A 16,454-nucleotide genomic window follows, 5' to 3' on the forward strand; every position below is an offset into this window, starting at 1 on the left:
GTGGTTATTAGCAGAAAGGAGAGCATTTTGAAGTGGTAACATTGCATGTTAATGTAAAGGGGTCGTGCCAGTGGGGAACCCAATGATTGGTGTGATTGGAAAATTTCCACCATTTTAGATTGAAATCTTCCTATTTCCGATACTTTTCTCTCTTTCCATTTTTTTTTTTTTTTTGTTTTTTGTTTTTTGTTTTTGTATCGCTATCCATAACGGAATCGGTCTATGACCCCAGACGTTTGATAAACCCTCTATATTTACCATGTCTATTCTTGTGTCCGAGAGATTACCATGTCTTTTCTTGTCCAAGAGACAAAAAATAAAATAAAAAATTAAAAAAAAACTACTTTATGGATCACTATCAGTTGTGGCTAAGATGTAGAATATCAAATTTGGGAATAAAGTTCGTTGGAGATAATCTATCCACCGGAAATGGTAGAAATCAACTATTTCCGGTTTGAACGTTGATTAGTATAGAGCAAAAACGGTAATATATAACTAGAAACGGTTTTCAGCAATCGATTAGGTGTCCCAAGAATATATTTCATATCCATCCTTAACTCTACTAAACCGGAACTGATAGAAACCCACAACAATTTCCGGTTTCAGTATTGATATATGTAGAGCAAAAACAATAAGAGAGAGTGTGAGAAGCTGTATTTTTTTGAAATCGATTTACCATTCTAAGAATAGATACAATCTTCTCTCTTAACCCTCTATTCAAACTGGAAGTGACATCAATCAACCACTTCCGGTTTTAACGTTGATAGCTATGGAGTAAAAATGATCATAGATAGGAAGAAGCAGTTTTCTGCAATGAATTAAGCATTCGAAGACTATATTCTATATCCATTTCAATCTTGACCAGAATTGGAAGTGGTAGAAGGCTACTAGCACTTTCAGTTTCGGTGTTAATCGAGAAAATATCACACTATAAACCCAACTCCTTACCATTGTGTACACGTGTCACTGCTACTGGTTTTTAAAAGTAAGAAGTTGGGGAGCGTAGTGAAGAACCTTACTGAAAATTAAAAGATAGTGAGATTTCATGTGTAAATATTCAAATATTAATATTAGCTGATTAAATTTATCTTTGTTATAATTATATACCTAGGTAGAGTAGTTTAGTTTGAGATTTCTATAAACACGTATTTCAGCTTTGTTCAGTATATGCCATATATGTGCTGTGAGTGAAGTTTATTAGTAACCATATGGACTCTAATAATACATTTTTATGTTCTTATTTTCTGTGCTGCTAAGTAGAGGATATGCATTCATCCATGACACAAGTTATGCATCATTGTGAGTACTTACATTGTGTTGTGTGTGTGGGTTTTCTAGTATCTCTGCTTAGTACTCATGTGTGTTTAGTATGATTTAATTTTAGTAATCCTGTTTTCTTTAATAAAGACGATCGCTTAGTTTCTAGTAAGAACTAACTGATACTAATGCACTTTGGAAAGCGCTTGGAACTCATACTAAAAATAAAATATTTTCACCTATTTCGCATTCAGTATTTCGTAGTGTATTCATTCATCTTATTTGGTTAGCTGGCTATGAAGCTGTATGCATTTCGATGTGTACGGCAACAATCACTGTGGAACGATTCTAATAGGACCCCTGATGGTTAAAAAAAAAAAAAAAAAAAAAAAAAAAAAAAAAAAAAAAAAAAAACAGGGCGTTCAGTTGTCACTGTGGTAGTTTCTTTTGTAATAGGCCTCATTTCAAAAATGGCGGACAATATAGCGGTCAGGTAATTGTTTTGACATTTGAAGCATAATGTGGTCTTGAATGGCATCGAAGTATGTTTTAAACAAAAAATAAATAAAACGGAACAAAAATAACATTTAAAAAAATCTGGTGTTTTCAAAATGGCAACAGTATCATTATCAATACCAACCAGATATATGTGCAATAAATGAAGGTAAAATATTTTAAAAAATTGAAGCATGTTATTTTCCAAAGTTATAATCATGGGATTTTTCAAAAACAAGTCTTTTTATGCTATAGAAGTATCATAAACATATAAGTTTAACAGATAAGTTATTTCTAAACAGGGTTCTTGCACTCCTGGGGTTGTACACTGTTGCACTGTTGCGTACAACATGTGATTCTCGCTTTTTTTTTTAACAGATACAACATCTCTTAGCACACTTCAGACAGTTATATGATAGCACCTAATCATCAGGTATCGATATTATATATGGTGTAGGTACAGAGTTCCAATCAGAACTCTGTGGGATCTGGTTCTGGTGTTTTATTGTCACGACAAGTAATTTGAAACACAGTGTAATTAAAAGATGTTAGCAAATGTCTCCGTAATGGCTTGCCAGTTGATGGTAGTTGATCAGTGGCTTTCTCTTTTCCATGATGATAAATCCAACATCCCAATCCAGCCATGTCTTGAACGAACTGCCTTTCTTCAATACCTGGACTAAATACGATTCTGCAAGTGAAAATTGCTTCTCAAGGTTTCATGTATTGCACTCGATTGTTGACAAGAAACACACTGGATTACATTTAACATCAGCAGCTTCAGTTGTTATAGTGTTTCTAGTGCATCAGTGTACTTTTCAACTCCGTATGGTTTGAAAAACTCAGTGAAGTGCATCCTAATCAATGTTTCAGCTAACATAAGCATACATTTCAATCATCGCGCATAATTCAATCTACTCAAGACCGACTCTGTTACAGACACTCTAAATACCGAATTCTGTACGAAAATGTTTTCTTCTCCACTTCCTTTCAGGTATTTGCCAAGGCAGTGAAGAACTATCTTCGTCACATGGAAGGACCCCATGATTAAATCAATGTCCTTATATTCATCTGCTTTGATTAGTTGAATTTCTCTTGCAATACGATAAACTCCTTCGTTGCACGCCACAAGAAGTTGTTTCTGTTCTAACTGACTGAGGACGTTCACAAAATTTGTCAGAGCTGTGTATGTCGTGGAATATTCCGTTATAGGGTATGGAATTAAAGGGATGTATCCGACGATCCGCTCGACGATGATATACAATCTTCTGCTATGACAGAGTTGAATGAAGACCAGGATGGCATCGTTTACCTAGCTGGTAGACAGCTAACTTGCAGTGTATGTAACTTAGACAAATCCAACTTGCTGGGAAACAATGCCAGATCTTTTCCAACACTTTTGATACTGTATAACCTTTCGGTAGACTTTTTTTTTTTTTTTTTTTTTTAAGGTTTCATAAAATCTTGCATTTTTTGGCATGTCAAGTCTGTTTTCAGGAGGTTAGTTCCATGCTTTACATTTGTTTCAGAGAAATTTGGTTTTGCATGGTGATGTTCTGGTTTATCTTGACATAATATGGATATTGTTCCATAACTCCCTCCTATACCATAGTCGCTTCATCATGATCAAAGTAATCGACGGCACCAATAGTGTACTTTTTCGGGTCGAATTGACTAGACAGAGGAACTTTATCATTGCTGCTGTCGACGAAGAAGTTAGCTAAATCTTTATGGTGTTCCTAAACCTCATCATAGCAAACTGACATACCAAGATGGTTCAAAGATTTAATAAGAATGCTTCTGTTGCAAGTTCCATGAATAGTTAGCCCATTCATCAAGGGAGTTTTGTTTTCTACCTTCCATTATTTACAGTGTAACACATCATTTGGAAGATGGCAATCACGCGAAGTTTCTTTATCTCATTCTTTCATTACTTGAAGGATCTTCGTACTTAATTTCCACTGATGTCTCAATGTCATTAGTATTAATATCTGTAGTATTACAATTTAACAACATGGACAGAAACATATGAACAGTTGTTGGCATTTGTATCTCACTTCATGCTCTTTGAAGGTCATCAACATCACAAAACTTATCTTGCAACTTGAAGTCAGCCTTCCATAGAGCATCTTTCAGTTGTTTGGCACAATCTCTGATAACATCTGTGGAGCGAACACGGTCATCTATATCTTCTGCAGAAATTTGTGAAAGGAAAAACAGCGCCGACATTTTTGCTTCTTTAGGAGTTGGGAACGTCACTTTGTCTCCAAAGAAGTCTATGAGAAACTGTTTTACGGAATCACTTTTTGCAATTGTGTGATCTCGAATATCCGACAGGCTGTATCCAATTCCTTTATAGAGGTTCAGTTGGATTTCTTTCAGAACGGAAAAGAAAACTGCTCTTTAAGATGTAGGTGACGACTCCTTATAGTGAAATATATTTTGTGCATTGCAGCATTGATATCTCATCATGTATGCACTCATACATTTGCGATAATACAGATGAGCAGCAAATACCTTATGTTCATCATTAAGATCACTTGTGGGCATGTATAACTCATCCTGAAAATATCGAGTTGCTTTTAAGAAGATATTCCCAAGATTTATTTCGCAGATACGGTATTTTGCGTACTCTCCGCTCATTTTAGCTTGTAGGCGGATGCCAAAGTTAGCGATGAACTTGTCTAGTGTTGTATTTGGGTTTGCTGAAAATCTCCTTATGGTGCACCTTAAACATTCTTCAACACGACCACTTCTATCTGTTTCTTGTACATCATCTGTGTTTTTGCATCTCGAAGCATCAGCTTCTCTAAAGTTCTCCAGTGTGTATAAGTTTTGTAACATTCGTTGGTCACATGATACACAAATGATTCATTTGGTCTAATTTCGGTCAGTCATCTTGATACATGGTCATTTCGAACATAAGCATCTTCTGGAAGTCGCTTACGTCCGTTTTGCCTGCTTGTTATTGCACTGGTTCCGAGCTTTTGACAAATTATGCTTTCTGAATACCTAAAACATCAATTTCGTCAGCTTCCTTTGTTAGAGCAATTTCTTCCATTTTCTTTATCTTGTACAGCACTGTCAGTTCCTTTTCCGTTACCACACTTCACTTAAGTTGTAATCCATGATTCGATTCAGATGCCGGTTCCGTCCCTGAAGCTCGAATGACAAAAGGATAAGATAAGATTCTACTACATGAAATGAAAATCATGCTAAACAAACTCTTCCTCTTCTTCACCCTTTTCCCAGTTAGCTGAGGTCGGCTTTTCGGATCGCTGTCCTGCACCTGTTTCTATCTTGTGTCATGTCGCTGTGACACCACACTGTAACATATCGGTCTTAACACAATCTCCTCACTTTTTTAGCCTGCCTTGGGCCCGCTTCCCACTCACTTGTATAGCATCTATTCGGTTCTTATTCTTACATGCACAAATCATCTCAGTCCACTTTCTTGCAGTTTTTCTACTACTGATCACACCTTTACTATTCTCCGGATTACTTCATTCTTAATTTTGTCCTTTCGCGTCACTCCACACATCCACCGCAGCATCCTCATCACCACAACATGCAACTTTTGTTCCTCTCTCTTCTTCGTCGTTCAACATTCCGCTCCTTGACAGAGCTAATTCATCAATATAGCTTTTATATATTTTGCTTAGAGAAACAGGATTTACAACTAAAAAGCTGTATGCATTTCGAGAAATAATCTGGTTGCTGGATGCATTTCGATGTGTACGGCAAAACTCACGTGGAAATGGTTTTAGTAGTAGAAACAAAAATGATCAAAAATTGTCGACAGTGACAAGTACTTCGTTAACCATTGTTGACAATATTAAGACATTTTAGAACTATGTTCTAAAACCTTGAGGTGCTGGAAGGGTATAAATAGACGTGGCTATGTCAAAACAATTACCTGAACGCTATATTAGCGGCAGCCATTTTGAAATGAGGCGTATTGCAAATAAACTGCCACGGTGCCAAGTGAACACCCTGTTGTTTACCATCAGAGGACCTACTAGAATCGTCTCACAGTGAGTGTTGCCGTACACATCGAAATGCATACAGCTTCATAGCCAGCAACTGGACTATCTATTTTCTGAGTCCATTGTCAGACTCAAAGATAAAGAAAGTAAAATAAATGTTAAGGAAATCGTAAGTATTTCTTATTTACTACAAATATTTTATGCTGTCCTCATCTTCGATTGATTGATTTTACGTCTTTTTTTCAACAGCAAAGCTATATGGAAGGAAACCGTACTGTTTAAAGTGAGATCCGAACCACTCTAATGCGTTCGATGCTTTCCTGACGGGAAGCGAACATTCGAATAGTTTTACTTTCGAGCTTCTCTGATAAACACAACCGTTATGTAGATACTTTTCCCGAAGGATTGCGTGCTACAGTAGAATTTAGAGATAGATCGTAAATATATTGGTATTAGAGAAGTAGAGTAATCCATGCCGAATTGGACGTATTGAAATACCCAGACAAAGAATGTTCTGGAAGAAGGCAGCAGTTCTTCCTATAGGCAAATTGGAGGAAATATTTATTGGTTCAACTCTAGGAATCTCTCTGACCAATAACTCGTAAAACAGTGCGGCACGGAAAGCAATGATAAAGTACTACATTGTTCTTCCATCCTCTGCGGAAAAGACAGAAACTATGGACAGTGCTGTTTCTCTTGACAAGATAGTGCGGAGTTAAATTTTCTCTCACATAGATCTTTGGCGGGGTGTGTGGGGTGTGTTTGCCCTGGAAAAGACAGTTTTCCTTTGAGTTCGATGGTGGCACCAGAAATGGGATGAATACAGCGTATACTGAATATTGGATAGTGGAATGAATAAATGTAATTTACAATAATCTAGTTGTCAATTCTTCTTCTTTTTTATTGTAATTTTTAAGGTCCAAATATGTAAGCTTTCTAGAACACACTTCTTGTATATGAAAGTTGAGGCATGAAGAAATACCTTATATTACAGGAAAAAGGATCCTCAAAATTAAATTAAAACGAAATATTACGAACTTCTTTCCTCAAAAAGAGAATCTGCAAACGGTCATGTATATTTGTTTCCCATAAAATAATAATGACGTAAAGTTTATTTATAATATTTGGCTCCTGACGTATTTCGAAGCCAACCAATTAAGGTTCTCAAATAATGCTATTTAAAACGCTAAGCACTGTAGGACACTATGCACATTTTTAAAAATTTGTTTTGCCTTGAGGATTCACTTCTCAAAAATAGATAGCTATAGTAAATTTTGTGTATAATTTAAGTATTCGGCTTCTTCAGTGAGAATAGAGGAGGATATCTGTTCCGGATTTTGAGCTCCAAAACTGACCATAGATATTCAATAATAGCAGGTTTTCTAGAGGGGAACAGGACATAGTGAAAGGTACCATTTGATATGTTCAAAAGCACAGTGCTTCATGGGACTACAGTCTGGGCTCTTTACGGGAATAGCATGGATACCAGTTGCAACTGTCATGCGTCGATTAGAAGGCGAGCGACATTTCGACCTTCTGACTTGAAGCTTTGTTTTTGATGCAGATCCACACGATTGGTGTTGTCGCTACACAATACTGGTATTTCGTCTGTGTAAACTAGGGATAGGATATGTTTTCGATAATAAGCAGTATTGATTTTTGCTTTTTTTTTTTTTTTTTTTTTTTTTTTTCGATTTTACGAATCTTGAGCTTTCCTCTGTGGGGAAACTTAGTAACAACCAGAAAACCTTTTGCGAAGCTTTTTTTGCATTGACGTATAAAATTATCTTTGCATTAAAGTTAAATAGATATTTTCCATAATCACATCTGTAGGTGATGACTTGAACTTTTCCACAGTTGCTTAAGTAGATCCATACTTCGTTCATTGTCACAATCACAAATTTCCAACGGTCACCAGCTAGGTGGCGCTCCCACAGCCTTTTGCCCTTACTCTTTCGCCCCGCGACATACCGTGCTGTGTATGCATGTTGGCCTTGCGGACAGTTTGCAGACTCAATTTGTGGTGGTTTGCACGATTCACTGTTGATTGGACCACTTGTAATCATTTGACCATAACACACTGTGGTAATGAATTCTCACAGACCACCATATTCCTGGATTTTCGCTGACGTCCTCTTTGGATGCGATTTCGTTAGTAATATGTGTTGTGGACAAGGCTGCCTGTGTATAATGTTTTTTTTTTAACATTAACTGTAGCCATCTACAAAACCACAAAGACATTTTCCCGATACTGTTATATTGTGCGGTAAATGGCAAAAGTATGCATGGGAAAGAGGCATGGCATTCCCTTCCCAAAGTGTAGTGGCGGCATTTTGTCCACTACAACCCTTCAATCTAACAACAGCTGGAAAGTTTCATTCTGTTGATGTTGGAATAGTAAATAAGTATGTATATGGTAAATAGGAATTCATTGTTCAACGAAAGTAATTTCAAAAATTGCATAGCAACATTATATTACTTTAGGGGACGAACTTCATGATGGCTGCATGTTTCAGAAGATGTAGTGCATAGTACTTTAGGAACATAATAAAGACCTTCACGTCATACAATTCATATCACTAATTGAGAGCTTCAGTAATGGGGCTTCTTTTTTTTTTTTTTTTCCTTACATCTGTTAATGTTATATATCTGTGGATTTTCATAAATGCGAATTTGTAATGATTTTTTTGTCTTTTCTTTCTAGAGTTCAATTGGATCCACATTCTCCGGATCGCAGGTGAAGTATTATGTCACATTGACATTGACATATACATTCCGTATAAAGTGTCAAATTGCTAAAGGAAAAAAAAGAAAAAGAAAAGGAAACATTTTATCAAATATTTTTGCAATTCTGCAAAAGAATAGACGAAAAGTTTGCAATATAATAGAAAATAAATATCATTTTAATATCTTCAAAACGACCCAATGCAGTTTTACCAATCTGCGGTCCGCGAACCTCCATGCTGCCGCGAAAGATTTAAAGAGGGTCCGTGGCACATTTTATTTTTCGGTAAACTCTATCTTATTATGTTGTTCACACTGGGATATTTGAAATACACATCACGTGGGTTTCAACCAATTGAGGAAAATAGAATATTAAAGAAAGAACAAAATTACCAACCCAGATTGAAAGATGTATGCAAAACACATCTCAGTATCAAGAATTTAAGTTACTTATATACAAACAGTAATGGATCCATCATATTTATTCGGAATTTAAACTGACTAGGTAAACGCCGCGTGTTTTCCAAAATGAAAACTGTTCTTGATGAGAGCATTAAAAATTGTCAGTTTTATTAGGGATCCATTCCTTTAATATCCTGTTTTCTGCTCTTTGTAATGAAATGGGAAGTAATCGGGAAAATTTATTATTACACTCGAAAATTCGCTGGTCATCTCGGAGCAAGGTTTTGACGTTGTTATTTGAGCTTCGTGACGAAGTAAAGGGGTTCCTCATAAATTCTACATTTACGTTAACACAGAATTTAAACGATTCCACATGGTTCTTGTCTTCTACCTATTTGACAGACATTTTTAACTTCCGGAATATTCTTAACTCGAGTTTCCAAGATACATCTGTTACTGTGTTTTCTGTGTAAGACAAGATACATGCAAATTAGAAGTTAAATTTGTGCAGCAATCGTTTGGATAAAGGAAAATATATCATGATTCTTTTAATATGGTATCATGAAAACTTTCAAAATTCTCGTTTCTTTGTTGTAAATGTTTTGGAATTTTCCCGTCTGATGTCAATGAAATTTTGTGTGGTTATATCTTTCGGATTTTATAGCCAACGGAGTTTGCTTTTTTTTTTTTTTTTTTTTTTTTTTTTTTTTTTTTTTTTAGTTTAGTTTAGTTTAGTTTAGTTTAGTTTAGTGCATTCCTGATCAAATCATGGTTTGTTCGTGACTCAGTTTTTATTTTTCGCTGAAATTTTAATATTACTTCAATTTTAACCCAAGTATCCTCAACAGTAGTTCATTCCAAACCTACTAAAACAGGGAATCTATTCGATACTTCAATCTGATATTAGTTTTTCTCCTGACCCTACTCTAGTTTCTTTAAGTAAAACCTCTCCATTATCAGATCCTGAATATTTCCTTTTATCAACAAAAACCTCTCTTTTTTATCGCTTCTACCAGCTAGTGATCAGTGTGACAGTTAGCTCTCCGAAACGATCTAACATCAATTATGCTAAACTGTTGTCTTCTGTCTACTAAAATGTGATCAATGTATGTGTTTTTCCATCTGGTGAGGACCAAGTATATTTATGAATGTCGCGGTGTGGGCATTTGTACTTTTTACGATAAGATTTTCGAATGTTGCAAAATTCACAAGTCTAACACAATTGTCATTACCTTCCTTATACAGACTTTCTTTCAGTATAATCAGTTTGAAAATATTCTGTCGTCCTACCATAGCATTGAAATCTCCTAATAGAATTTTGAGAGCTTCTTCTCGATTTGCAGGCTGAGGACGCGCCATACCGTTGTGACAGGAAGCCTTGTTACATAGTAGATTATTTACTGACTTAACAAATAATTCATTACTAATGATCAAATGAAATCAGAAATTAGATTTATTAAAGTAATATCGTGGAACATTTTGCTACTATCTTTCCCAGGAAAGTGCCTTTAAGCCCCTACTTATGAACTGAATGATTTTAAACTTAAATATACGCAAGTACTTTTTTTTTTAGTTCTCTAGACGGGCGTTGTTGCCTCTAAATAAAAATAACTTGATCAAATTAGCTTAACTGAAATACGATGCTGGAACAACCCCGAAAATTCTGTGGCTCTACTTGGAATGAAACCTAGCAACAAATGTGCCAAAGGTGCCCGTGTTAATCATTTAGGTACAAAAAAGCACTGAAGTTATGTCAAGATGTGTTTAATTTTTAGTAAAAGAACATATATATTGGTACTCTATAAATAAAATAAAACTTTGTTAACTTAGTTATTGATTTGCTTAGTTATTGACTTTTTCAATATTTCTGCTATTCTGACCTTCCTCAAAATAGTATCTTCTACGTACAGGTAAAAGTGAGTCTTACGATTACAATTTATATTCAGTACTTTGCCATACATTAAAATATAAATTAGGTACACAAAAGACTCGCACTCACCTCTAAGTAGATGATACTACCCTGAGTAAGGCAACAGTAAAGGAAAAGGTTGAAGTATTGCACAAATCAATAACTACACAAACCTCGAATGAGGTAACGAAGCTTTATTTTATTTATATAGCACAACTTGCGTAAAATAAAATTTGTTACATTTTATATTTGTCCTTTACTCCAATATTAGGTTGGATTGCATTAACGGGAGTTCGGTAGAGGATATGCTCTTTGAAATGTTTAAGGATGAACGTACAGGGTTAGCTCCTATAGGAATGTTTTTAGCTGTAAGTATATATTCTATAAGATTAAAACCTACATGTTACATAATTTCCAAAGATTAAAATCTACATGTTACATAATTTCCAGAATTACACAGGAGCACTAGGTCTGAATTAATTTATTTAATGTCCAGTGTCTTTAAGGTAATTTAGAAATACAAAAGATGGTTTCATGTTTATGGTAACGAATTCGGTCGCTAATTACCCAAGTAATATGCATGAACTCGCCCTAGAAACTGTTGCGGACAGTCGGAACTGCTATGTATTGACTTGCGGGGAAGATGAGTGTTGTGTGTGTATGAGAGTGGTCATTTGGCTGTGAAAATTAGAGACATTTTGGTGAGCTACATTTGTACTCTTTCCGACATTGGTTGTAGTCATAGCCAAATAAATGAACCTATATATTAAAGAAAGGGATCAATGCTATGTTGAATCGCAACTAAAGGACACTCCTATTGTTGCTGGACCTTCCAGTATTAGTGATCGTAAATATCTGAGGAAAGGGTTTGTCCCCGATGTTGCAACAAGTGCGTTCCGTGGTGCAATGTAAGAACTCACCATGTCAAAGAACAATAACAGAGACAGTACAACCTTCTGCCTCAACCGTAAATTACATAATTTCGCAATATTTAAATCAGCTAAAGAAATCTAAAGGAAAATGAATAGTCGAAATCTGTACGAACGTAATCTTACAAGAGACAAGTGGAAGTTTGTAGTGACTGGATAAATCATGGGTATATATGTCGGAATATGATGAAAAGAGGGCCTCTTCTGTTGTTCCCGATTCCAGAGGTCTTTTAAACAGTACGTGAATGTGTAGAAAGTTTTTACGCAACCTTATGGTTGTTGGTGGTTACTGCTATGACAGACTTGAGGGGGAGTAAAAAGACTAGGATCAATGCAGCTGATTACCAGACAAACGTTTTGGAGTCAGTATTCCGCCATGATATTCCATCCTTATAGGGAGCTACACACCTCACGGTGTTATTCACCGTAACAAGACATCTAGTCATGCGGCGAAGTTAACCTGACGCGGTGCTTTTACGAACATACATTTCTCTGATACAGTCCCATGGAGTTTTGTGGATTTCCCTTTGTAGAAAACAGCATTGGGCCATCGACAGCCTCTCATACTCGACGGTCTCTGAAAAAATTGTTGAAGTTGGAAGAAGAATGCAACAGACTTGATCTAACTGTGCTTCAACGCAGTGTTATTCCAGGGTTCCTACTGGCCAGGGAAATCAGGGAAAACTCAGGGAAAATGGTGCAAGTCAGGGAAGCTCAGGAAAAAAGACTGGAAGTCAGGGAATGTCAGCGAAATTTTAAAAAATATATTTTTTCTAACGTTAATTGTACACCAATTTCAGCTTAGCCAACCATTATAATAGCTGTTTGTAAGGCAAGTGGAATGTACGTACGAGCAATTGATTACTATTTGTCCCTATAGAATAAATGTCCTCATATATCAATATTCACCGTCATTTATTCCTTATTTATATGTCAACGTTATCCAACACCTGTCGTGAAGGTCAGGGAATTTCCTGTCAAAGGTCAAGGAAAGTCAGAGAAATGGATTTTTCCAGATGAGTAGGAACCCTGTATTCAGTAAACATTTGAAATATTGGGCGATAGGTAATAGATATGAATTGTACACCAAGTACAGCCGCGTTTTGCAACATCGAGATTATGAGCGAAAGCATCTACTATTGGTACCACGATTGGGACTTTAATCCAGCGCATTGGCGGGTGCCCATACTATCATGTAAGATCAGCCCTTACAGGATAGACCGTTCCACACTACCCTATCTGAATTCCATCTTGGCTATGTGGTTAATGTACACACCTTTTGCGCGGGGGACCCTGGTTCGGTTCCTGGCGGAGCTGATGCTAAGCTCAGTTTCATTTATTACGTCAGTGCTGAACGGGACGCTGAACTCCTAAATAATCAATCAACCACCACAATAATTCTCCACCAAGAGGGTTGGATTAGCGTTAACGAATATTACATGAAGTTGTTAAATCAAGATCTCTAGGATGAGTGAGCTATAGTTTGAAAGTCTTTGGGTAAGAGATTTCTGGGTAGAGTCGCCATATTTTCAAATTTAATATTTAAGAGACATTTTTAGTCCTTAAGAGATGATTTTTAAAACGTAGTTTTCACGTATTTTTCGCTATATCTGATTTTCTTCAGGAAAACTGTTTTAAATAATACACCATCATGTTGTGTGTCTTTAGTTACACAAAATATTTATAGCAAGTGTGTATCTACACAAAATATTTTACAGTGTTATCAATAAAGTACATTCTGTCATCTGTCCACTGAACATTTAACTCAATTCTGAACAGTTAAGTCTCATTGAACTGGTACTTATAATTACATTTAAGCATAGTTATAATTTTAGTATTCCAACACAAATCCTAAGGATTTTTTTTTTTGTCAATACACAAGCGACGAAATTTCATAATACTAAAACTTCTATAGATGTAATGACTATAGGCGTACTGTAGAACCGAAGAAATGGCTGTATCTAGCAGTAAATTGCAGATTAAATCATATATTCAACAATGGACTAGCTTTATCATTACACTTGTGAAAGTCTGGAAGGTAGGAGAAGGAATAGAAATGCTGTACATAACAAGCAAAGATTGTTAACAATTACAAGTACTTTTGCTACGGTCAGGAGACGGGTGAGTTTTACCGTTTTAGTGATAGTTAACCGGAGGAAGGAAAGTGGGTCTTAAAAACTTGTAATTTGAGCACTGTACTGGGGTAGGTTTTGAAGAAGGTAGAAATATAATATAAAATATGACCTTGGTAATGATTAGAATCCAATGTTCTTTTGTCTGCGACAAAACTCGATAGGTTCATCTAACAGGTCAATTAATTAGTTAAATTTTTATTTTCTGGTGCTTCTGCGAATATCTGCCAGATACAGTAGTTGAAAACTCAACTTTTATATTGCTAATTAAATCTTTGGAAATATTTAATAATATTAATAACACTTGTGTAATAGCTTTGGCAGTGTAACATCGCCTTCATCAGACAGATTACAAATGACACGCTATCAGACACGATACACTTTCACAACGTGTCTGATGAAGGTAATGTTACATAGCCGAAACTGTGATACGAGTATTATTAATATATATTTGTTGCTGTGATCAGTTATTTTTATTATTATTTATTTATTACCATGTTAAGTATTACCAAAGCTATAATGAACAATATACAAGTTGAAATAACTTCGATCCTAAAAGGGAGGGTGAACCAGTGGAAAGACAGTATAAGGACTTCCATAAAAAGGCGATGTTACATTGCCGAAACTTTACAGAAGTGTTATTAATATATTTGTTTTTTGGTCTGTTTTTAATTTAATACATGTTGAACACTCAAATGTATAATTTATTACAAAAATTCTAAATAAATCAAACTTAAGTTCATATGAATAGTTTATTAATAAATAGTGGTCTTTCAATAATCCCTAAAGTATGGTTTAAAAGTTCTAGGTAATAGTAAATAGAACAGAAATATTTATTACCCAATTTATTCTCTACAATAATAGCAAAAATAGAACATTTGTATTTTTAGGCATTGATGAGTACAGGACTGAGGAAAAATGATCCACGATTACACGAATTTTCAGAGAAATTAAAAGAAGTACATAAGGAGACAGGCAAAGAAGGCACTCCTCCAGAAACAGCCAAACTAGACAAGGCATCGTTTAAACGGTAAGTATAGTCAAACTGCATAATATAAACATTCGCATAAAAATATCTTGAAGGATTATTCTTAGGTCAAGATATTTTCTTCGTTGACAGAAATAATTATCGTATAAAGTTGAATATACAGACATAGATTAAATGTTAATTAGGTATTTTCAATTGAATGAAAGTGCTTGATGTGAAAAGTTGAACTATATACTGCATATACCATTGTATGCTACATATGTTGTCCGTTATGCCTAAGAATACTTACTGTCTCCATTTTAGCATTTAGTGTACTGACTTCAGGATTGATCATTAATGAGTTAGTCTCAGTTTTTTCAACCTCAGTTCCTTTCTTACTATACACAGTGTCCCGTCTTATTAGTAAAAACTAGGGATGGCCAAAATTTTCCGGAATCCGGATTCCGGAAATTTTGTTTTCCGGAATCGGAAAATTTACTTTCCGGAATTCGGAAAAATTCCGGAATTCAGAAAAAATCCGGAATTCGGAAAAAAATCCGGAATTCGGAAAAATTCCGGAATTCGGAAAAAATCCGGAATTCGGAAAAAATCCGGATTTCGGAAAAATTCCGGAATTCGGAAAAATTCCGGAATTCGGAAAAATTCCGGATTTCGGAAATATTCCGGAATTCAGAAAAATCCGGAATTCAGAAAAAATCCGGAATTCGGAAAAATTCCGGAATTCGGAAAAATTCCGGAATTCGGAAAAATTCCGGAATTCAGATAAATTCCGACACGGAAAAAAATTCGGAATTTTTCCGATTTTACTTTTCGGATTCCGGAAAGTAAATATTCTGGAATTGACCATCCCTAGCTAGTAGCTGTTAAAAGAGAAACACAATAATGAATATATATACTGTATTAGTTTCTTGTAGTTGGATATGTCTTTATCACTTACGTAGACAATTGCTACTGCAGTTATTTACTGCTTTATGAGGAAGGTCTTATTTTCACACACAAAAAAGTCGCCGGTATGTCTCAAACATTATCGCGTTCCCACCTGCAGCTGCTCCAAAGCACTGCAAACTACTATTTAACCAGGCGAAAGGCAGTGAAGGAAAAGAAATCTCAACAAATATTCTAATAACATTCGCTTATTGTCAACATACCTACAGTGAGCGCAGAAAGTGTTCGTACACCGTGCATACTTTATATTGGAAACAGCTAGCATGAGAACGGGAGGTGGAAAATATATATATAACCAGAATTAAGACTACACATTCATACATTTTATTTCTATATACAAGAGAAAGGCCAAACAAAGACAATTACTGTTTTGTTCAGAAGAAAGAGAGAATTCCTTTTTTGTAAACGCAAAAAGTCACCGTACACTTATGCTTGAATTAATGCTTATAAAGTATATTACGTTATTTAATATTTTGTGGGATTACCCTGTTCGGTAATGATTGTCTGTAGTCTTCGTGGCATTGATTTCACCTGTAGTAGTTCGTAGTTCTGTAGCTTCGGGACTGATTATGTTCCATTCTTCTTGAATAGCTTTTCTCAGGCCTTCTTTAGTAGAGAAGCTGTGCCTTCTGATTGTTGTCTCCAGAACAGACCATTGATGTTCTATGGGGTTCATGTCTGGGGATT

General features: G+C 35.5%; 1 protein-coding gene across 2 annotated transcripts in view; it reads left to right on the forward strand.

Moving 5' to 3' along the window:
• GLS (glutaminase) overlaps window positions 1-16,454 on the forward strand; it is a 136,499-nt gene that overhangs the window by 52,656 nt on the left and 67,389 nt on the right. Inside the window, exons 3-5 of one of the 2 annotated variants that reach the window (XM_081755736.1) lie at window positions 8,443-8,475; window positions 11,045-11,141; window positions 14,725-14,864. In XM_081755736.1, coding sequence (XP_081611862.1) covers window positions 8,443-8,475; window positions 11,045-11,141; window positions 14,725-14,864 — 270 coding nt within the window. Of the gene's footprint in view, window positions 1-8,442; window positions 8,476-11,044; window positions 11,142-14,707; window positions 14,865-16,454 lie in introns of those variants that run through there. The other variant, XM_081755737.1, reaches the window with a different exon arrangement.

Source organism: Thermobia domestica, chromosome 4 (genome assembly GCF_964235325.1).
Source record: "Thermobia domestica chromosome 4, izTheDome1.hap1.1, whole genome shotgun sequence".
Lineage (NCBI taxonomy): Eukaryota > Metazoa > Arthropoda > Insecta > Zygentoma > Lepismatidae > Thermobia > Thermobia domestica.